This window comes from Anolis sagrei, chromosome 6, assembly GCF_037176765.1.
Source record: "Anolis sagrei isolate rAnoSag1 chromosome 6, rAnoSag1.mat, whole genome shotgun sequence".
NCBI classification, from domain to species: domain Eukaryota; kingdom Metazoa; phylum Chordata; class Lepidosauria; order Squamata; family Dactyloidae; genus Anolis; species Anolis sagrei.
In genome coordinates this window covers 91,025,822-91,050,616 of record NC_090026.1, presented here as the reverse complement: position 1 = coordinate 91,050,616, position 24,795 = coordinate 91,025,822, and the positions used below count along the sequence as shown (strand labels likewise).

Genomic DNA, 24,795 nt, shown 5'->3' with positions numbered 1-24,795 from the left:
ATTTTGGAAGAGGTGCGCATGCCCTACTTTTATATCTCTTTTTTCCCCTTCTAAAAGTTGACTCTTTAACCCTACTGAAACATTTATAGTTTAGTAAAGCTAGTTATCATGCATTTATTCTCTGTGTTATGCAATTTACAGGGAAAATATGAACCATAGCAGCAATTCAATAGAAAATCTACCAGGCCTACAAGCAAAGGAGATGCTTATATAAGTGGGAGGGGGTCAATAAAGGAGGGTTTAATCACATTTTTATCACAGTGACTGTTTTATTAACAATTTTAACTCTAGCATCTATCTACAGCACTTAAATTTTCATTTTCAGTAAAAATATATATAAAAAGGAGGGTGCACAAATACATTTTCACAGTGCGCTGATTTTTTATTATTATTACTGTATTATATTTACAAGATAGCATCTTATGGTGTATAGGAAAAAGTACTGTGCTGGTTGAAGTAACTGATCTGGTTTTGGGGGGAAAGTGCTGCAAAATGGATTCCTACAGTGGGCTGTTGTGAGTTTTCCAGACTGTATGGCCATGTTCCAGAAGCATTATCTCCTGAAGTTTCACCTGCATCTATGGCAGGAATCTTCAGAGGTTGTGATGAGCTCACAACCTCTGAGGATGCCTGCCATAGATGCAGGTGAAAGGTCAGGAGAGGATGCTTCTGGAACATGGCCATACAGCTCAAAAAACATACAACAACGCACTGATTCTGGCCATGAAAGCCTTCGGGAATACATTGGATTCCTACACTTTCTACAGCATAACTGTAAAATAAAGAAGGAAAAAAATGACTAATTACTCATAGATCAAAATATAGGATATAGAAATCAAAATATCTCTGGGAAGCAAAATACATTTTCAGGATGGATATTCTTTGAGAGTGTTTCTCACAGAAAAGAGAGCACTCTTCCCAAGATTCATGCACTTCTCTCTATTGGAGGTGCACATGGATTAAAATAAGAATTTGTGGGATTTACACCATGTTATAATTGCTTAACATCACGAATATTGAAAAGCTGGAGCAAAACTCTCCCCAAATTTCTGAAATACACATTGCCCCACTAAGTTTTTGTATCAAAAATATGAAATACTGGAAAAAAATAAAGATATTTTCAAGAAAGCCCCCCCCCCTCTTTTTTGGTATATGTCCCCATTAGTTTATGTTGCTTTATGTTTTATCCAAGATTAGTTCTCCTCAGAGTAATATTTTCACTGCTATGTTTGCAATGCTTATGCAGTACCTTCCTGGGGGGGGGGGGGGGGGAAGACAGAAAGAAAACATAGAATACATTGCTTGAACATACAGTAATTGTACTTTTTCTTCACTTATGTTCACCTGAGCAACCATTCCGCATGCTTTTGGGGACAGCAATGTAAGGAATTGAATTGTGCACATATATACATATGCGTTTTTGAAGAAAAAAATCAAATTATAGTCCTAAATAGTGTCCTAGAAAAGTCAGTCATACTTACACGCCTTTCAACAAAAAAGTATATTTTTCTTTCAATTCTGAAACTGAAATATCTCTGCTTTGGGCATTTGGACTCTGTTTCAGTCATGACAATTGTCTCTTGTGGGCATCTTGTGGGCGAACTGTCAAGTCTCTCTACAGCAATTTAATACCCATTCTGATTCAAAAGCCATTTCCCCAAAGACACAGAGTTCTTGCAAAAGAAGAAGTTCATCCTCTTGTCTTTTTAATTATTATTATTATAATTACTATTATTATTATCATTTGAATCTGGACCAAAGAAAAAAAAGTTTTCAGGCCTCCGGGCAGCTGCATTTTCTACTTAATCCATTAACTGGTCGTCTTCAATTTGTTGATGACTTTTTTTTCTTTCACCCTCCTGTTTTGGAACCAGATTGTGACTTGCCTCTCTGAGAGGTTTGTAGTGGCTGATATCCTTCTCCGCTTGTCCTTGGTAATGAATTTATTTGTAGCGTATTCCCTTTCGAGTTCTTTTAACTGGACCTTGGTGTAAGGCACGCGTTTCTTTCTCCCACGTCTGTAGGAGTTGGCATCGGAAGGATGGGAAACCACGTCTGGAACAGAAAATCAACACAGGAAGGCAGGCATTATTGACTACTATATGTTTAAGCCACCAGGCTGATGATTGATCCCTAGTATTTTCTTTCAAGCGAAAGAATTGGGGCTAAACTTACTCTGTACAGAGTTACAATGGTCTCGAAATTACCCTTCCAAAAGGTGGGCTTTCCTCTCCCTCGCCGTTTCACATTAAAGGCTTTCGGGAAATTATACGCAGCTTTAGTAACCTATGAAGTGTGGGAGCTGAGACCTTGGTGGAAAAGAGAGTATGATCTGGAAATTCTTTACACTCCTTTCCCAAACTAATCCACAGAAAATGATTATAACCCCCCCCCCCCCAACTATGGCTCTATTCTCTATTGTTCTGGCCAATAGAAAGAAAGAAAATAATCCATAAGTAGTTTGGATACAGTTCGAAAGAGAAGAGCCAGAAAGAAACTAAACGCATGGAGAGGAGTCTCCTGAACTTGAAAGAGTAGCATTTGTTGCACTGAGACTGTAAAGGAGTTGATAGTTACTACAGTAACGCGGGTAGACTTGTGTTAAGGGCAAGAAAAGGGAGCTTCAGTTTTGTTCTATGGACAGGACCGGGTGCTCCAACCAAAATGGCTGATGGTAACGTCAGGGAATGCGGTACTAAGACTAGTAAAGTGGGGGCTCGCTTGAATACAATCAGATTATTGCCGAGAAGGCCGTTTGGAAGCAAATCCCAACGTTTACAAAGGAGCTCGGCTTCAACGCAGAAGCGGAAAAAGGAAAGGGCTGAAATGGGCAGCAGGGCTGGAGTATTAAAAAGAGCCAGCTATTCTAGGGAGAGGGGAGGACATCGGAGCAGCAGCTCCGGGTCTTAACTGGAAGAGCTGCGCCTTGGGTAAAGGGAAGCAGCTCTGCCTTTGTCGAAGGTTTTCATGGCCAGAATCACTGGGTTGTTGTAGGTTTTTTCGGGCTATACGGCCATGTCCTAGAGGCATTCTCTCCTGACATTTCGTCTGCATCTATGGCAAGCATCCTCAGAGGTAGTGAGGTCTGCCTTTCTTAGCTAGGGAGGAGAAGTCGCCATCCTCCAATGCTATTCCTCACTTTGCCCTAAGAGAAGGGAGCAAGCAATGCCATGAGAAAAGGGTGGCTGGACTAGGGATGTCCTTTAGTAGCTATAGCAGTAGTAATAATAATGGCTATCAAAGGGTCGTCTTCAGATATGATATTATTATTACCATGTTACTATTATTACTATTATTATGACTATTATGACTGTTATTATTATTATTATTATTATTATTATTATTGAGGAAAAACTCAGCCTACATCCTCAACCTAGCTAGGAAGGAGTGAGCATATTACTATTACTATGATGATGATTATTATTATTGAGGAAACTCTCAGCCTACATCCTCAACCTAGCTAGGAAGGAGTGAGCATATTACTATTATTACTACTACTACTATTATTATTATTGAGGAAACTCTCAGCCTACATCCTCAACCTAGCTAGGAAGGAGTGAGCATATTACTATTATTATTATTATTATTATTATTATTATTACTATTATTATTGAGGAAACTCTCAGCCTACATCCTCAACCTAGCTAGGAAGAAGTGAGCATACACTCCTTGCAAGGCTGTGAATACAAAAGAAGTCGCCATCCTCCAATGCTTTCCCTAACTTTACTCTAAGGACGCATAGGATCGTCAATGGGGAAGGACAATTGGAGAAGGGGCACCATTGAGATTATATTATTATTACTATTATTATTGGGGAAAAGAGATCCTGTAGCACAAGGCATGCAACCTAGCCCTTCCTAGCTAAGTAGAGGATGAGCAAGGAGAGAGCCCCCAGCACCCTCTCTAAGTTTGTCCTAAGAGAAAAGCGCATAGGATCCCAAATGGAAAAGAATGTGGAAATATCACAATCCTCCTCATCATCATTAGGGAAAGAGATCCTGCGGTGGAAGGCATACAGTCCAGCCCTTCCTAGATAGGTTGAGGATGTAGGCGAAGAAGAAGTCTCCATCCTCCAACTTTACTCTTAGTGCATAGGATCGCCAAGAGAGAAGGATAACTGGAGAGGGACTGCCCTTGAGATATTATTATTATTATTATTATTATTATTATTATTATTATTATTATTATTATTATTATTATTATTATTAAGGAAAGCTATCCTGAGGTACAAAGCATACAACCTATCCCATTCCCTAGCTAGGTTGAGGATATAGGAGAAGAAGTCGCCTCCCTAATTTGGGGTCGCCAATGTGGAAGGAAGCTTGGAGAAGGGATGTCCGTGTATATTAATATTATTATAATAAAAATAATATTAATTGGGGAAAGCGATCCTATGGCACAAGGAAAGGTTTAAGAAGGGGTGTTCTTGATTTATTATAATTATGATATTAAAAATTAATTGGGGAAAGCGTTCCTGTGGCACAAGGCAAGTTTGGAGAAGGAGCGTCCTTGATTATTATTATTATTATTATTAGATTAATTGGAGAAAGCGATCCTGTGGCCCAAAACATGGTTGGAGAAGAACCTCCTTGATATATTATTGTGATTATTATTATGATAAAAATAATATTAACTGGGGAAAGGGATCCTGTGGCACAAGGCAGATTGGAGAAGGGGCGTCCTTGATTTATTTCTCTTATATTAAAATATTAATTGGAGAAAGCGATCTTGTGGCACAAGACAAAGTTGGAGAAGGAGCGTCGTTGATTCATTATTATAATTATTTAAAAATACTAATAGGGGAAAGCGATCCTGTAGCACAAGGCATGGCTGGAGAAGGAGCTTCTTGATATACTATTGTAATATCATTATTAAATATATATATTAATTGAGGAAAGAGATCCTGTGGCGCAAGGCATGGTTGGAGAAGGAACTCCTTGATATATCATTGTGATTGTTATTATAATAAAATATTTTGAAATGAGGAAAACGATCCTATGACAAAAGGCATGGTTGGAGAAGGAGCTCCTTCATATATTATTATTATTATTATTATTATTATTATTATTATATTAATTGGGGAAAGGGATCCTGTGGCACGAGGCACGTTTGGAGAAGGAGCTCTTTGATATATTGTTGTAAATATATATTAAGGAAAGAGATCCTGTGGCACAAGGCATGGTTGGAGAAGGAGCTCTTTGATGTATTACTGTGATTAGTATTATAAAAATAATTTGAATTGGGGAAAACGATCCTGTGGCACAAGGCAAGGTTGGAGAAGGAGCTCCTTGGTATATTATTGTGATGATTATGATTATTAAATATATATATATATATATATATATATATATATAAATTGGGGAAAGAGATCCTGTGGCACAAGGCAAGGTTGGAGAAGGAGCTCCTTGATATATTATTGTGATGATTATGATTATTAAATATATTTTTAATTGGGGAAAGAGATCCTGTGGCACAAGGCATAGTTGGAGAAGGAGCTCCTTGACATATTATTATTATTATTATTATTATTATTATTATATTAATTGGGGGAAGCGATCCTATGGTACAAGGCAAGGTTGGAGAAGGGGCACCCCTGAGTTATTCTTCCTATTCTTGTTCTTCTTATGAGCTCCTCGGGCAGGCAGGAGGCCGGCTCTGCCGCCAAGGGAAGGGCCCGCAGGTGCATTGATTTACCGGGGAGAGTCGACTTCCAGAGGTGGGGCGGCTGGTTCTGCTCCTTGGGGCAGTAGACCTGCCCGTTCCAGCCGTTGGCGATGGCCCAGGGCTGGTGGTAGCCCTCCATGAGCATGGAGTCGTGGCGGGGCTCCCCGCGCCCGCCCAGGCCGGGCACGACGGGCATATCCAGGTAGCCGGGCACGGGTTGGTGGTAGGGCCCGGCCGGGTAGCCCTGGTAGAAGGCGAACTCCTTGGCGCGGGAGCTGAAGTCTTCCCCGGCGGCGGCAGCGGCGGCAGCGGCGGCGGCGACGGAGGAGGTGTCCATGTACTTGTCGGCGAAGGCGGCGGAGGGCTGGGCGCAGGACTTGAGCGGAGGCGGCGGGGGAGGCGGGGGCGCGTTGTGCGGGTGGTGGTTCATGCCGCAGGGGAAGTATCCGCTGCCGAAGTAGCCGTAAGGCAGGGCGGCGGGGCCCGGGGGGCTCTGCACGGCGGCGGAGCAGGGGCTGCACTGCTTGACAGCCGGGCCGGGCTCGGCCATGACCGCCGGAGGCCCCACGGCCACCGCGGAAGGCGCCTCGCTGGGGGAGGAGTACGCCGCCGGGCCGGGGCCCGCTCCTCCTGCGGCGGCGGCGGCCAGGGAGGCCGGGTGTCCCATCAGGTTGCGGCACTGGTTGGCGGCCACGAAGTTGGATCCCCCGCCGCCCCCGGCCGCCGCCGCCGCCGCCGCCACCGCCGCGTGGAAGCCGGCTTCCATGTTCTTGTTGATCTCCTCCAGGCTGCTGTTGTCGTAGAGGAACATGACGGGCTCGATCCAGCGGGGATGGAGGAGCACGGAGGCTGTCATAGCCCGATCCGCATCGAGAAAACAACGCGTGGCTCTTTTTTAAAAGCCCCACAGACTGAAAAAAGAGATGAGACTAAATCTCCCCGAGTTGACCAAAGGGGCTGACGCGCCAGGGTCGCGCCAGGAGGCGGCCCATTGGCCCGGCCCGGCCCACGTGATATGCAAAACGGCCGATAAACATCTCGCAGGCAGGCAGGCAGGCAGGCAGAGAGAAAGAAAGGGGAGATAATTAAATCGCGTCCTAATCGCGGCGGGGCTGGGGTTTCGGACGCGGACGGGGCTTGGCGAGAGGAGGACCCCCCTCCCCAATTTGGGACTTGGGGGAGACCGGGGAGGCAGGAGTTGGGGTGCCAGAGAAGAGCAGGTATTTCCCCCTCCCTCCCTCTTTCCTTCCCTCCTCCTTTCCCTCCTTCCTCCTTTCCCTCCCAAGTGTGGATGTTCCCCACCCCTCCCTCCCTCCCTCCTCCCTCCCCCACCCCCCTCTCCAGTCCACTGCCTACAGGAAATTCTTTTCAACAGGATATCCACGGGGTTTGTGCCAGAAAAGCCTTCTTACTTTCTGAACATTTTCTTGGTGATCAACTGGTGGTTATTCGGCTTTCTCTTTTCTCCCTGAAGCCGTCCCGCCCCACTCCCCCCCCCCCGCCCCCACTTTTCCTCCCTTGGTTGCTGAGGCTGGAAGGCAAGAAGCATTCAGCTTTGTCACGATACAAACCATAACAGTGTGCGTGTTGGGTTTCATTCCTGGACTGCACAAGTCTCTTGTGTCATCAAGTTTCGAGATCTCAGTGAGTAGCTAGACTAGAGATAGGATTAGGCTGGGGGATTCCTCCCCCCACCCCCACATTCCTATTCATGTTTCCCAAAAGGGTTTTGTGGAAGGGCCCTCAGCTGTTAGGTAAAGCCCTTTGTCTTTATCTAACAGCCCAGGGACCTTCCATATAGCCGTATATCCCAGAATATCAATTGGTCCAAAAGTTCAGTGCAATACCTTGCATTGATGGTGGAACCATTTTGAAGGTAGTCCACTAGCCTTATCTGAGTCCACACTCAGATAATGTGGGATTTTTCTCCCTTGATATTCTGGAATATAGGGCTGTGTGGAAGGGCCCTCAGATTCCCCAACAGTGCTGGATTTACACTGCCGAAGAATGGAGTTTGAACTGCATCATATGCTCAGTGTAGACCCATACAACGTAGTTTGAAGTGCATTATATGGGTGTACACCAGGCGTGGGCAAACTTGGGCCCTTCAGGTGTTTTGGACTGCAACTCCCACCATTTCTAAGAGCCTCTGGCCCATAAGCGGCTGAGAGAGAAAAGGGAAAGAGCCTGAGGCTGTTCGAAATTGGGAGAGTTGGTGTCCAAAACACCTGGAGGCCCAAGTGTGCCCATGCCTGGTGTACACTGACCAAATTGTACTATCTGGTAGTGTAGATCCAGCCTGTGTGTATAACCCATCTCCTTTCCAAACCATGCTTATTAACGCCTGCTGAATCCAGTTTGGATTCACATTTTTTGAGAAATAAGTATCTGCAATAGTCCCTCTTTTGTATTAAAGGGTGGAAAGAGACCGATTAGATAACGCAGACACCGGGAAAGAAGGGGTTAAGCCGACCACAGATATGAATCAACCTCACTCCGTTATTATTGCAACCATAAAACGGGGCAGCCGACAATTTGCGCTTCTTGAATCATCCCCGAGTATGAAACAATGTTGCGTGAGATTATGAACTGTCTTTGCGGGACCGCAGGGATTCCCTCTAGTTGTTCTTGGTGCTGCTGTTGCTCAATTCCCCTTTGCACTCATCTCCCCATTGGTGTTGGGGAAACAAAGCTGTTAGGCTCAAAAAATAATCCTCAGTTGGGACCATTCCACCATAAATATTGCAGAGTACTAGAAGTAAACTTCCTAACCAGCAGAAATTTACCTGTGGTGAGCTAGGATTAACTTCTATTCCTCAGAATGGTTTAGGATTGCAGGAGCAGAAACTATTTGCTAGAGATAGTATCAATTGAGTTCAATGGGACTTACTCCCAGGTTGTGGAGTGTAGCATACAAGTCACAATTCTTATATTAATAAAGCTAGCCCCCCAAATATAGAGACATCAATCAGGGTAGCATATCAGGGGATGGAAGATATACAGCGACTAGAGTTGATGGTTTAGTTATTCCAAGGATTGCTCACGATTCTCCACCTCCCAAGGCAGGCCAAGTTTTGGTGGACATCGGTCATATATATAGCCATGTATAGGAATTGCCATATAGATAGCCATGTATAATGTGAGAGGAAATCATAGGGAGGAGGGAGCAAGCTTGTTTTCTGCTGCCCTGGAGACTAGGAGGCGGAACAATGGCTTCAAACTACAAGAAAGGAGATTCCATCTGAATATTAGGAAGAACTTCCTGACTGTGAGAGCAGTTCAGCAGTGGAACTCTCTGGCCCAGAGTGTGGTGAAGGCTCCTTCTTTGGAAGCTTTTAAACAGAAGCTGGATGGCCATCTGTGGGGGGGGGGGGGTGCTTTGAATGCAATTTTCCTACTTCTTGGCAGGGGGTTGGACTGGATGGCCCATGAGATCTCTTCTAACTCTATGATTCTAGTAAAGGGATACTAGATCTGCAATGTAGTTGTGAAGGAGGGAAACCAGAGGTTTATAGGTCCCTGTCTCCAAAGAAAGCAAGAAACTCCCTTCCCCTCCTGCAAAATGCGTGTTTCTTTTCTGACAGGTCTGGGTGAACTATTGTGCTCGCCCTGGGCAAGGCAACCTTGCTGTCTCCGCAGTGCTACAAGGGTGGAATGCGAAATCGTGCCTCGCTGGAGACTCTCCTTTTTCCCTTGTATGTCAAGGAAGGAACAGATCTGTCAGCTCGCCTGTCCACCAACCGGGCAGGTCTTGGCTCTCGGTGGAGGGTGGTATGCGATGCCGGGCAATCTTGTTGTCACCGGGACCATATTTCAGCGAATTCTCTCCAGGGCAGCCCATAAAGGCTTCCCTTCCTGTCCAGCCCCAGCCTCCTCTTGGATGGGCTTTTCCGCATTCCTTCTCATGACCAAAGGCAAATATTTATTCCTGGGATATTTTCAATCCATCTCCCCTCCTCTTCTCTCTTTCTCTCAATCTCTCTCTGGGCTTTTCAGGAAGAGTAAAACTTGGCCTCCCAAACCCTGCCATTCTTTTAGTGGCTGGGAAGGCAAGTTGTGGGATCCCCTTTTTACAGCTCATCGCCAAAGCCCAGCACACACACCCCCTCCTCATTTAGGTGGGCAGTGCTGTTTTACATACGGGTTAGACACCATTAGAGGCCAAGGTCAAGTTGAAAGTTGCAGTCTCGCCAGTGCCAGGAGTGTCCTTCAAAGCCCCAGGAGCCTGTCTGGTTCGTTAAAGAGGAGCAGCAGTGAGGAAGCCAATGGCTCCTTCCTTTCCTTCCCCCTCCCCGTTTCCCCCACATCACCCTCCCTGGCGTCTGCTTTTTCTCGCCTTTTCTCTGGCTTTCCCCCCACCCACCCACACCCCCGCTCTTTTCTCTTTCCGAGCAGTTTTCCACGTTTTTCAAGTTCTGAAGAAGATGGGGCCCAATGTGGCTCTTCAGTATCCAAACATACTGTGGCTGCGTGAGGGCATCACCCGAGAGAGTGTGTTTGTGCAGGCTTGCTTGGCTTTGTTCCAAGGCAGAGGTTGGGGAGGGGGAACGGATGGGGTGGAAAGAGATGTGTGTGAGAGAGAGAGAGAGAAAGAGAGGGAAAAAGGAGAATCTCTTCCAAGGATTGCTCACGATTCTCCACCTCCCTAGGCAGGCCAAGTTTTGGTGGACATTGGTCAAAACAGAAGCCTTGAATCTCACCGCCAATATGCGGACCAAGAATGGCCAGGACTTACAATGTGCTCCATTTCTCTCCAGTTGGAAATGATTTCAGGATGGATAGATAAATAAATAAATAAATAGATAGATAACAGTGTTATTGGGGAAAAAAATCTGTTCCTGGTTTGAAAGTATTACTTCCTGTTTAATTGTGCGGTACTTACTTTGAAAGTAGTTGTTACACTCCAGAAACTTCATTTTTGTGGCTGCCACAAACTATATTGAATTGGTTGAGATAGTTATTGAAAAACTATAGCCTGCAGGATTTGCAGTTTAACAAACTTTTTCCCATGTTTTGATGATATAACCAATTAAAAATGATATTTCTAACCCAGAAACAAAAATAGTGTCATATAGTGTAATTGCAAGCCGCCTTGGGTCCCCTGTGGGGTGAGAAAGGCGGGGTATAAATGAAGAAAGTAAATAAATAATAATGAATAAATAAATTATAGGACATGGCATAGTTGCTGCTTTAGAATTTCCATATGTCACTCTGTTTCACCAGTTTTTGGGGCAACCAAATAATCAAAGAGGTGCCCAAAATGCTCAGATAAAACTCCTTGCAGAAAACCAGGAGATAGGCAGATGGAGCAAAGGCACAGGACGCATCAGAGGCTGGATTTACATTGCCAAATAATGCAGTTTGAACTAGATTGAACTGGGTTGTTGTGAGTTTTCGGGACTGTATGGTCGTGTTCCAGAAGCATTCTCTTCTGACGTTTCGCCTGTATCTATGGCAGGTATCCTCAGAGATTGTGAGGTCTGTGAGGTGACTTCACAACCTCTGAGGATGCCTGCCATAGATGCAGGCGAAACGTCAGGAGATAATGCTTCTGGAACATGACCATACAGCCTCCGGCCATGAAAGCTTTAGACAATATATTAAATTGAACTGCTTAATATGAGACAACACTGATCAATTTAATGCAGTTCAAACTGCATTATATGGCAGTATAGATCCAGCTTTAAAGTCCAGTAGTATTGTATCATCTAAACATAGGCAATGAGCACAGCTTTCAGAATCTACATGCCTTCTAGGCGAGAGTACAATATACAATCGGTGTTGTTTTCCCCCTCTGGCTGTGTCCTGAATACACTAAATACAAAACGGTTGGACAACAAAGGGCAGACCTTCCAGTATGGCGACCTTTATAGATAAATAAGATATTCCTGGAAGTGTGCTTTAAACTGCTTTGTTCACTTGCATTGAAATGTGTGTGAAAATACTGTAAACATACTCTTGTTTTTGCATTGGGCAGTGCTCAGAGAAGAGGAGAAAGGTTTTATTTACAGTTTCTTCCACCACTTCCTTTTCTGGATTTTATATTTTGGAGGCAAAATATCAGACAAAACACCTATGGATATATTTATATACACACATAGACACAGATACACACACACATCGACCTACACTCAAACACGTATGGGTATACACACCAGAGAGTGTAGTTTCCCTTGTGTTACTTTCTAATGCCGAGTATTTATTTCACAAGACATATAAAGTGTTCAAACGTTCTCCCGCTTTTGAAAAGAATTCAGAATCCAAGCTTCCAGGACGTCAAGACATCTTCCCTCCCAATTGAGGTCTAATTTTTTTTTCATGTGACAGATAACTGCTAATGATGACTCTTCCGGAGCAACAGCATAAATCCGGATTAACCTTGTCCAGTAACTGTTTGAACTGAAGCCCTTGTTCCTAAATGTTGACTAATTCTGCACTGGAAAAATGGACAGTGGAATTGGCAGCTGAAGAAAAACTAAATGCACTGATTTCAATTGGGTGACCGCAATATTTGAGGGAGTGAAGTGACCAGTTGATAAAATCAAACAAAACAATGCATCAGTTTTTTAAGGAGTCATAAATGCGAATCCAGAGCGCCTTAAAGGAGTACAGAAAGAACAAGAAACTACACTTTTACAAATATATGAAAACGTGTCCAGTTGTGGATTGAGGCCACAGCACAAGTTGTAAAGATGTTTTGGGCAATTAGATTGTGTGAAACCAACCTTCTCTGGAAATGAAAAATAGGACTTGCTTAACAGATCCGCCCCCTATTCACTCATCCAGAGGTATGTCCACGTTGCAAATATTTCCAAACACTACATGAAACAAGGAAGACTGACTCCAGGACTGCATAATGAGGAAGACAACACAAAAGGAAACTTCTCACACCTACAACTGAATTGATTCAGGAGGAATCAATGAGCAAGGCCTCTTCTCAGGGAAGAGCGAGGAAGAAGCGAGTTTTGAATATCCCACTAAAGAAACCTAGGAATACCTAAACCCCAATGAGGCCAACAAAATAACATCTGCAGCCTTAGGTCAGTTTTAGCTCTACTCACTTCAATGGATCAGTGGTTTTAAAAAGAAAAAGACAACCTTAAGGCAAGTGTGGGAGATTGATTTCAATGGGAGAAGGCCCACTAATGGTGCCCTGCCATTTAGCTCCATTGCAATATTCCAGCAGAAAGTGGCTGTCATCATATTTTCCCCTGGATTGAGGGACCAAATCTTAAAGCCCTAGCCTGATTATAATTTACTGCACTCTAAAACTATATATATATATAAAATTAGCCTTGACCTCATAATTTCCACATAATGAATTTGTGTGTGTGTGTGTGTGTGTGTGTGTGTGTATGTACATTTTGCATTGAATGTTTTCCTTTTATGTTTTGAATCCACCCTGAGTCCCTTCGGGGAGATAGAGCGGAATAATAATAATAATAATAATAATAATAATAATAATAGTTTCAAACACAACAAGATGGATCCACAGAAAATAAGATCACTCTGCTGGCTGTTGTATTGGATCACACTTCGGACACTTCCCAATTGTCTAGGACCATGTTTATTATTTTTATTATTATTATTATTTACAACGTGTATATACACATTATTGTGTGTGTGTTTGTATATATATATGCACAAGCATATTCATACACAAATATATCCATATACTATGTAAGCATTAGTGTGTTTGTATAACATACAGCATGGGAGGGTGAGTGTAACATATACTTCTATGTGTAATATATAAGATCAATAAGACTCCGAGTTACAGTCAATCTATTTGTATTGTGTTTAGTCTATAGAATAGCTGGACAAACCAGGGGAAAACGATCACAGATTGCTCATACCGAGGTATAAATACTCTATAGTATTCCTGAACCTTTGTATTATGCAAAGAGAAACCAAGGGTTGGGGTTCAAGGGTGGGAATGGGAAGGTGGTGGGACTGGGGAAATAATACTTTTATTTTGATTGGTAAATTTCAAAGATTGTATGTTTCTATGTGTTTGTGTGTGTGTGTATATATATATTACAATAACATGTATTTATTTATTTACTGTATTCTATACCGCCTTTCTCACCCCTGGGTGGATTCAAGGCGGTTTACAACATACTAATAGCGAGAATTCAGTGCCAACATACAGTACACAAAAAATCATAATAACTAATTACTACATATAACTATGAACTTAAAACCAATTGGAAACCATTAAACATGACATACATAAAATGTAAACATTCAGACAAGCATAAAATCATCTTAGTATAAACATTATATGTGTAACATACTTTGTGTATATGAGTGGTGTGTGTATATAGTGTTTGTGTGCATGTAATATAACTATGCTATTTTTTTAAAAAAATAGTTAAATAGCTAATTAAACATTAGCCTTGATTTAATTCAGGAAAGGATGTATTATTTTAGTTTCCTCAGCCACTCTCCATGGGAGAAAAATCTCTTTTAGGACGATTAGGAGGAAGACGGTGATAGGAAGCAACTCTGAACCGGATTTTATTTTCAGGAGTAAAATTCAATTTACCTGCCATCATCACATTATTCCGAGGCCTGTTCCTTCTATCATTTTCTCCTCATCCACATTCCTGAGCCTGGTTTAAGGACACATTGAACTGAAGGATATTCATGTGTTTCTAATGGAACCAAACAGCTTTACGAGCCACATTTGCTGGACATCCTAACTCCTTCCCTCCCACTGAGTGCTGGGTTTTGTTGTCGTCGAGATAATTGGAAAATAGGAAGGATTTTCAAAAGCAAATGTTTAAAGGCGTGGGGCGGGCAGAAGAGGGGGGCTCGGCTTCAGGAAGACTTCTGTAGAGATTAAACGACCCCAAAGTGCATTCCTTTTTAATACGAGAGCAGATACTGCAGTGCGAGCACACACACCACCAGAAAACCTGGCGTCAAAACCCAGGGACTCCAATCCAGCCCTTTTCTGAATCCTCTGTTCAAAACACAGAGGAGTGAAAACGTTCAGGAAACATAAAAATGATTCCAAGACAGGCTGGAGATGATTCAGTGCCTGTTGTGTAAGAGCACAGCATACATTTACAGTATAGTCTTCTGTCGAAACTTCTCTCACATTTTCACCATTTCTCAGTAATGGGAGATGTGTGTCCAGTTTGAACCCAAAGAGATGACGTTGGTGTAGGTCACTCTTTCTCTCTTCTTCCAAAAATATATGAGGGAGTGTTCCATTTTGTGAGGGCAAGAGTAGCTTTGTACAAGACCCTGATCATCAAAACATAGATATTTTGAACTGTTTCTCTGATGATGAGTGTCTTTTAACTTAGCTCATTTCATTGTAGGTCTATCAATCAAAGTGAAATCTTCTGACCAACATCTCAGGGGGAAAAATCAGCAAAAAAAGAGAAAAAAATTAAAAATAAAGCAGTTACTTGGAGTATTTTTTAAAGAAGCAGCTTTATTATAGAAGATATACTTTAATCAGCACTGGTCAGGAAAATGTAAAATAAAATAATAATCCCCCCTTGGGTGGAACCACTGTTTTGGAAAAGCAAAATTCCCTCTGTATACTCTGATCTCTGGCTGTTGGTAATTCCTCCTCCCACATCTTTGCCGGGAGGTTGTATTAATTGCTACCACATGATTATGACCTCCATTACAGACATATAAAATCGAGAATCTCTCCGAAGCTCTTTGTGAAGAGCTCTCTTTCAGCTACTAGCCCATTGTAATAGTTATCTACAGGGGGAAATAATAGAGTAGAAGAACCATCTGTGTGAAGAGGGGGCAGAGGAGGCAAGGTCCACCCACAAAATATCCACAAAATATGACAAGAGCTTCCTGGACCCTCTTTAAAAAGTTAGCACAATCCCCCCCCCCCCCAATAAGTTTAAAATTACAGGAAATCCTATCATAATTGCTCAATAACAAAAGGCAGAGTTTGGCAGCAATATAGATCTCCTTACCTGAGAGTAAAATCAATAGAATTCAATGGAACATACTTTTGCATAGAGACTATGGGATTTGCTGCTAAACATCTGCTAGGAAAGTTCCTTCATGTTTTAAGGGATGGAAATAGCAAGTCTGAAACCAAACTTTCTCTCCTGTGCGGTTGTTGATAATACGGATTTTTAACAGAAGGAGAATGATAACTTTTTTGAAAGGCAAACTCAGGGTTCCTTTGCTTCCAGAGTAAAACTCTCATAATTCGCTTTGAGTCTCAATCAAGAGAAAAAAATCGGTTAAATTGGGTTAAATGGTACAATTATTATTATTATTATTATTATTATTATTATTATTATTATTATTATTATATTCTTGAGTCAATGGGATTGAAGGCTTTGGTTTCTCTGTTTATTAGTATGATTAAACTTGAAAATGTGCCCTGGTCCAGCTGCGATGGATATTTCCCTGTACTGTTTGTTCCTACTTTCATTTTCCTCCTTTACAATGGATCTCCCTTCCCTATGTAGTCAATATTTCCAAAGAGGAAGACCACAGAGCTTCCACAATGTTCAACCACAGAAGCCTCCCAGGGCTGAAGAAGGGCTGATTAGGTGAACGTCGTCTCCTTCCCCCACAAAACGATGCATACGAGTGGAAGGAGGAGAGTATTCGTCTCTGCAGAATCCCCTAAATCTACTGCTTTTACTACAGGCTTATGGAAAGCGGGGGCAACAGCCACAATTCCTCCGTCTAAAAGCCAGAGAGAGACATATAAATTATTGAGTAATAATCCCATCCCATAACCCCGGGCTCAAACAATTTGCTCAGAGACCAATCTTTGGAGATGTTGAACGTAGGTGGTTATGGAGAAATCACCCCCCTCCCCCAGCTTTTCCCCGTCCAAGCAACGCAGGCTGGTGTTCAATGTACTGTATAGTTCTCTCCAAACACACCAGGAGGAATGCATGTGGTCCGGAATTATCTGTCCAGTTAATGCGCCTGGAATAAATCTGAAGCAATACCAGGTTTTCTCCTACTACTATCAGGGGGCCTTTGTTTTGCAAGATCTGGCCGCTCCCTCTCCTCCGAGGTGGAGTGAAATAAGTGACCACTGCATCGGACGCTTGACATCACGTCAAGGAAAGCCAGTCAGAGGTTGGCTGGAGGCCCTTGAGTGGTTTCTTCTTTTTATTCTAATACGCACAAGAGTTGTCCCTGGTCAATTGATTTCCTTCCCAGGCCTTTCCCCAAATCTTTAATACTTTTCATAGTTCTAATGCAACATATACCGCATTGGCATGAACTGAGATGGCCAAAGAAAAGTTCTGGAGGCCTTAGACCAGGCGTAGACAAACTTCGGTCCTCCAGGTGTTAGTTCCTACCGGCTGTTAGGAATTGTGGGAGTTGAAGTCCAAAACACATGGAGGACCGAAGTTTGCCCATGCCTGCCTTAGATGATCCTTCAACACTTTTTATGTGGCCTCCAGATTTCCCAGAGTGATCTTTCCATGGGAGGAGGAGGAGTTGGAGAAGAAGAAGAAGAAGAAGAAGAAGAAGAAGAGATCAGTTGTCTTTCCCAGTGCAGCTTTTAAACAGGCTACAGTCCCACTTATGACTGCATCTTTTTATTGGGGTGGATGGCATTTGTGGAAGTCCAGATCCCTAGGAGAAGAAGATGGGAGTACAGGACTCATAACAGTTTCCAGCTGGTTTCTATGATTCTGGTAGGCCCAAACAACTGAACACATTTTGTAACAGCTTTTCTCTCCACCTTCATGCTCTGTCAGTGTCTTCTGCTCAGTGATCAATTTCTTTGGAGAGAAATGTCTTTATAAAGTGCTACCCCTGTAGAAGGACAATTTTGCTTGAGGAGGAAACACTTTTTCAAAAACAAAGCAAGTGACTCTACTTGGAGCTTTGTCTCCTAATTTGCCTTGGATTTTCATATCTGCGCTTCAGTTCTCTCCTTTGTACTACACCCTACACTTCATAGACCTGTCAGCAGCTTATGATACAGTAACTCATGGCCTCCTCCTGAAAAAAAATGTATAATATCACAAAGCATTGCCACCTCACCTGCTTCATAGGAAATCTGCTACAAAACAGGAGCTTTTTTGTTGAGTTCCAGGGCCAGAGAAACAGATTTTAACATTGACACAAATGGTCAGCCACTGCCAGAAGGGATAGAGAGCTTCATCTATGCTGATAATCATAGATATCACTGCTCTAGCAGGGAGCTTTGAAATAGTTGAACAGAAGCTCTCTGAAGCTTTAGGTGCTCTTATTGCCTATTGCAAGGAAAACCAGTTGATTCCTACTCCAGCTTCCTAAGCTCTACAGATCTACAGGAACAGAACAGACTTTGATCGAGATGCAGAGCCAAACTTAAGAAATAGGACTACAAAGTGGTGTCCAGGACATGGACCTCAGACCACCTATTACAATGCAGCCTAGGCTCTGCCACATGCACAATGGGGGACCTTCTCACAGACTCCAGGGGCACACTAAGTGGTCAGCTTCTGGTCAAAGGAAATTTAGTATAATGCCAACTTTTGAATTTTGTGGGGGTTTTTTTATACATCATAACTGTATTTTCAATCTACGTTTAACACGATAAATAAATACATTCCCAAAGAAAATAGTAGAAATTGTAGTATAACATACCCGGAGTGTAAGGTGGGGGAAGGTTACTGTGGTGAAACAACTTCTACAGACTTTTATTTGAGAATGCAACACAGTAACAAAGGTCTTAAGAAGATGTACACCAGAAATTCAGCTTTTAAAAAACCTTGGAAACAGCCTAACAAACCCTCATGCCCTGAGTCTCCACAGTACCAAAATCCAACCTGATTTTATTAATTCCCTAAAAGCTAAGGCACAGCATCTGGATTCTATGAATCTCCATAGTTCATCCACACACCTGAAATAGCAGGTATCTATGAATTATGCCCACCTCTTAGAACTGTTGTGATGCTCATTACTGTAAAAGTTTTGTATGCTTAATTTTTTTTGAATTACTGAGTGGCAAATTTCCAGTATTTCAGTTCAACAAATTCTTCCTTCTGTTCTGCATCATGCTGATCTCATCCTAGAACAAAGTCTTGTCCGGGTAGAGGAGGAAGCAAGGTTACGCATCTAATACAGCCATACCTTCATGCTAACGTGTTCTCTGACCTCATAACATATTTAGCTTCCAGTCTTATAACCCTTCATTGGAAGGAAGCATCAATGGCCCTGTAGAAGGAAGCATCTATGGGCTTTACTTCTGAGTAGACATGTATTGTCTTGCGAACTTAATGGGAGCTATATCCAATTGATTTCAGTGACACTTGCTTCACAGAATCATCGAGTTGGAAGAGACTTCGTGGGACATCAATCCAACTCCCTGACAGGAAAATCGAATTCAGATAATGTATAGTTTCCGTGTCGTACCTGAGCTTCAACCTACTTTCTCCCCAAAGGCTAAGGATGGGAAGAGATTTAAAAACCACTTCTTCGGATACTATTTCACTCTGGATTTATTGATTTTTCTGCCTAGCCCTGTCTAAATATCGAAACCCAAACAAATACAACAGAGCAGGGTTCCAACCCCACACGCATAAACCACAAAAGGCCATCATAAAACCATAGGCAAAGACTATTAAAAATATAACAACAAAATAAATGAAGATAATATTTATTGTCAATGTAGGTAATGTCGAAAGTGCCACAGTCACTTAGCTGGGTTTTAATAGAACGTGCTCCACATAAATCTCGGCTTCCAAATCAAATACAACTTTCACCATATTATTCAGTTAACGATACTGTAAATCTTTAGATAGTGACATCCCCAATTGCTAAACTATGCCATCATAAATCGGGCGGGGGGGGGGGGGAGTACTTTTCAAGAGTAATCCTACTGAAATACATATTGTTCTTTTGCATTGCTTTAGGCAAAAGGGAATGCGCGACTAAAGAAACTCAATGGGATTCTGGGTTGCCGTGTATTTTCCGGGCTATATGGACACGTTCTAGAAGCATTCTCTCCTGACGTTCCTCCTGCATCTATGGCAGGCATCCTCAGAGGTTGTGAGGTCTGTTGGAAACTAGGAAAATGGGGTTTATATATGTGGAATGTCCACTCCATTTTCCAACAGACTTCACAACCTCTGAGGATGCCTGCCATAGATGCAGGCGAAACATCAGGAGAAAATGCTTCTGGAATATGGCCATACAGCCCGGAAAACACACAACAACCCAGTGATTCGCCTTCGACAATTCAATGGGATTCATTCCCAGTTATAAGATTGGGGGGAAACACTATCTCAAACTCATTACGACATTGAATGTGGGTCCATAATTGTCCATAGATCTTACCTGCATGTAAATAAGCCGGCAATCCTCTATACTTTACGGCAGATAGATCACATTTAATCTAGAAGGGTTACTTCTCGAAAAGGCATGCCTGCCATTGTTGTCACTGTGCAACTGCTTTGTCCATTCTCCCAATAATCCCTTCAAAGGGTTACTGATTTCATAAACAGGAATTTAAACATCTGTGATGTAACCATCTCCTGGAGGTGACCATATTTCTATAAAAAATAATGAGCCGGGGAGTGTTGGGAAGTGTTGTTACTTAATCTTCACGCTCCGTTCTTATAATGACCCAGGGCGACTCACAGGGCACAGGAAAGATTGTGGGATCTCCCTCGGACATGAGAAAAATCACAACCAGCAAGAAGAAACCATATCCTCCCTTGGAATGCTTGGAGCCACTATAAACACAGAAACCCACGCTGCAAACATCAGATCAACTCTGGAGGAGATGTTCATTCTCAGATGACTCACGAGCATTTGTGGTGCACGACCCACCGTAGATCATAGTTTCTTTGCTTTGAAAGGGACGATAAACGGGAACGGGAGGATCCGTTTAAAAAGTTTGTTATGGAACAGTCTGAAGCCCTGCGAAAGCACAACACATACTTGTCAAAAGGCAGGCAGAGTTTGTGTTGGAAGAGACCGTTCTTGGCTTCATCTTGGACAGCAACTGCAGAACTGAGCAGGATTAAACCCCGTGCACTTCTCTGACATTGAACTTCGCTTATTGCCTACTAGCTTGGGTACTTAGTTATTTGAAAAACTATGTTGGGCAAGTTTGCTCTATATCAGTGTTTCTCAACCTGGGGCATGGGACCTCTGGGGTGGGTTGCGAGGGGGGTTTCAGAGGGATCACCAAAGACCATCAGAAAACACATATTTATTATGGTCTTAGGAACCTCTTTGGCAGAGAAGGCTGAAGATCTCTCCGTCTGGCCTCCTCTTCCTTTTTGAAAACAGAAGGCAAATCCTCCCAGCAAAAGCTCGCCTCCTGGTCTCTGGATGTAGGTGAACGAACACTCCAAAACTCAAGGTCAATGCCCATTAAACCCTTCCAGTATTTTCTGTTGGTCATGGGAGTTCTGTGTGCCAAGATTGGTTCAATTCTATCCTTGGTGGAGTTCAGAATGCACTTTGATTTTAGGTGAAGTATAAATCCCAGCAACTACAGCTCCCAAATGTCAAGGTCTATTTTCCCCAAACTCCACCAGTGTACACATTTGGGCATTTTCAGTATTCATGCCAAATTTGGTCCAGATCCATAATTGTTTGAGTCCACAGTGTTCTCTGGAGTTAGGTGAACTACTACAAAATTCAAGGTCAATGTCTACCAAACCCTTCCAGTATTTTCTATTGGTCATGGGAGTTCTGTGTGCCAAATTTGGTTCAATTCCATCTTTGGTGGAGTTCAACATGCTCCTTGATTGTAGGTGAACTATCAATTCTAGCAACTACAACTCCCAAATAACAATCTCCCCCCAACCCCACCAGTATTCAAGCTTGGGCATCTCAGGTATTTGTGCCAAATTTGGTCCAGTGAATGAAAATACATCTTGCCTATCAGATATTTACATTACAATTTATAACAGTAGCTTATTGGTCGTGGGGGTTCTGTGTGACAAGTTAATTCCAAGTCCATCGTTGGTGGAGTTCAGCATGCTCTTAAATTGCAGGTGAACTATCCTTCCCAATACCTACAACTCATATAAATCATGGCGAATTCCTTACAAACCCCTCCAGTATGTTCAGTTGCTGATCAATTCCTCTCTTTTCTGTGTGCCATAGAAAAGAATTGGAAAGGGTTAAAGGAGAGGCAGTGGGCAGGGTCATGCGAATTCCACACCAATGGAAACAGTCAGAAACACTGGGGTGGCTGTGGTGGAGGAAAAATAGAAAATCTAGGACAGTGGTTCTCAACCTGTGGGTCCCCAGGTGTTTTGACCTACCAGAAATCCCAGCCAGTTTACCAGCTGTTATGATTTCTGGGAATTGAAGGTCAAAATATCTGGGGACCTACAGGTTGAGAATCACTGATCTAGGATGATATTGTCGCTGTATGAAAGCCTTCACTTGGGTCGAGGGCAGTATGATGTTTGTGGAGGATATTGGCAGGGCTCTTTTACATGTTCATGGTGCTGCTCACTATAACCTGCAATGTCATTGGAGGAGGGGCTTTGGTGGCTCCTGAGTGGTGGGGGTTATAACTATCTATGGAAGTGGGAACCTGTCTGTTGAAGTGGGAGTCCCAGCTATGTACTCTCATATATTTTTACTTTTATTGTGTGTAGAAGTGGGAGTCCCAGCCACATGTTTTCACTTTTATTGTGTGTATAGATATCTAGTGTATTGTAGTGTAGTGTGTGTGTATGTGTTTGTGTGTGTATATAATCTGTGTAAATATGTATACTTTGTGGCTAGATGTTTATACTTATGAGAAACAGACTTTTTCAATTAATGTATTTAGATATCTACATCTACCTATTGTGTTTGTATCTATAACACAGCCCAATTGAAAAACGTCTTGGTGTCTTGGTTTTAGGCCTGTTCCTGGGGTTATTTGATGCACGGATTCAGAAAATTGCATTGGATAGACCACATCAGCTCTAGTTTCTTAGATATGGTTATCATTGCAAGCAGATGGTAACTGGTGGATGGAATATGTTTTGTATCACAAAAATTAAAGCTGATGGGGGAAACTGGTGCCATTTTAGGGTCAGTAAGTCAAAGATACCCAGAAATAGGCCTAACATTTGAGACACTAAAATGTATGTTGGCCAGTGCAATCTGAAGATAGATATCTGTATGCATGACAAGCATGTTGTTGATGAATATGTGTATGTATGTGCACAAATCTTACAAAAGAAAGCCCAATGAAAAGTTTGCTTCAGGGTAGCCATAAGTCTGAAAGGACTTCAAGGGTCCTAACAACAAATGTAATCATACACAAGGACATGTGTAGTCAGACCTCCACATTCCCTGAGATCAGGGGCACAGGGCATCCTTGAAAGTTAAAACCTATTAACAAAAATGCTGTTTTTGATCTGAGAGATCATCTCTCTAGCAATTTCTTAGTCTTCCAGCATGACTCTTCTACTGGAAGTCTACAATAGAAACACATTGGAGCATCTAGGAATTCCTAGAGATCTGTTCTCTAGAGAAATCTGCAAATCCTTCAGCATTAACAGAGGAAATGACCATAGAGTCACACTGGAGGACTTAGAGATCCCTAGAGAGAACAAATTTTGAGAAATCAAATCCTTAAAAATAAAATGTGAAGAGATGACTGTGTACATACTGTAAATCTGTATGTTATATACCATATGTTATATTGCATCTGTATGCTGAAATGTTGCAGTTTTCCCTTATTCCCATGTAAGGGAAAAGGAGGGATGATAGTATTAGTGGTGGTCATGATATGTGTGTATGTGCTCATGTGTATATTAAACATGAAAATAGATATTTATACTTGTGATATGTATTGGTATCTTTATGAGAAATGGACACTTTTAAGATAAAAGCGAGCTATAACCTATAACTCTACAGGCTCTATATCAGTAGTTCCCAACCTTTTTTTGACCAGGAATCACTTTGACCAGAGACTACTTGGACAGGGACCACTTTGAACAGGGACCACTCTCCAACATTAGTACCAAAAGGGTTATGAATCGGTTTTTGGTCAACTTTAGGTTTATTTTGGTTATTTGGGATGCTGATTCAGAAAAATGCATTGGATAGACCACAGCAGCTCTAGTTTCTGATACGGAACATATGCCATCCACTAGTCACCATCTGCTCACCCATAGAAAACCATATTTAATAAGCCTGGGCACTATAAGAGGGTTTTGCGAGACTAGCCACTCTCATTGCCATACTGCAGTAACAGTGAGGTCGCAGACCATATTTTAGTTCTTGCTGACCACTGGTGGTCCACTGACCACAGGCTGAGAACCACTGCTCTATACACACATATATTCTATATTTACAACCAATCATTTTACGTATACCTCTGTGTGAAAGAGAGACAGAGACAGACAGGGAAGGAAAGAAACTCTTCAATATTTTTATCAATGACTTCAATGACAGAGTGGAGGGAATCCTGATCAAATCTGGAGATTTTAACAACCTGGAAGGGCTAACACATTGGAAAATAGGAAAATAATTCCAAAGCACTTTGAAAAGCTAGAAAATTCAATAGTGACAAATGCAGAAAATTCTACATTTAGGCCACAAAAACTAAATGCACAGATATATGCTGGGGGATACATTGCTCTATAGTACCACATGTGAAAAGGACCTTGGTATTATTGTTTATCATAAATTATGAGCCAGCAGTGTAATGTCAAAGCAAAGAAGGTGAGTACTATCTTAGCCTGCATTAATAAAAACATAGTGTCCAATACAAGGAAAATAATAGTCCCACTATATGCAGCACTGCTTCAGCCTCAACTGCAGTGTTCAGTTGTGGGTACCTTGTTTCATGAAGGATATAGACAAATTAGGGCAGGTTCAAAGAAGGATTACAAGGATAGTAAGAGATACAAATCCCCCCCCCCCCCCCAAAGTTATGAGTAGAGTGAAGAGTTGCACTGTTTCAGACTGAGGGGTGACATGATAACACTTTTTTAATTTCTCAAGAGCTGTCGAAAAGAGAAGGGTGCTGGCCTAGAGAGTAGGACCAATCCTAGTGGTTTTAAATTATAGGAGGGTAGAATTTGATTAAACATTAGAAGGAACTTCTTGACAGTTTGGCAATGGAACCAATTGCCTAGAGTGATGATGAGGTGTCTTTGCTGCTGATGCTTTAGTTAGAAATACTGCAGTCAGCAGGGGGTTGGGCTC

At 42.4% G+C, this 24,795-nt stretch overlaps 1 protein-coding gene across 1 annotated transcript; it reads right to left on the bottom strand.

The window, feature by feature from the left end:
* Positions 1 to 1,709: 1,709 nt before the first annotated feature.
* Positions 1,710 to 6,881, bottom strand: HOXA13 (homeobox A13). Its single transcript, XM_060782025.2, has 2 exons — positions 5,695 to 6,881; positions 1,710 to 2,055 (listed from the first exon to the last, which is right to left on the bottom strand). Exons 1-2 carry the CDS (start codon positions 6,518 to 6,520, stop codon positions 1,811 to 1,813), a joined length of 1,071 nt encoding a protein of 356 aa, XP_060638008.1. The 5' UTR covers positions 6,521 to 6,881; the 3' UTR covers positions 1,710 to 1,810.
* Positions 6,882 to 24,795: the final 17,914 nt, after the last annotated feature.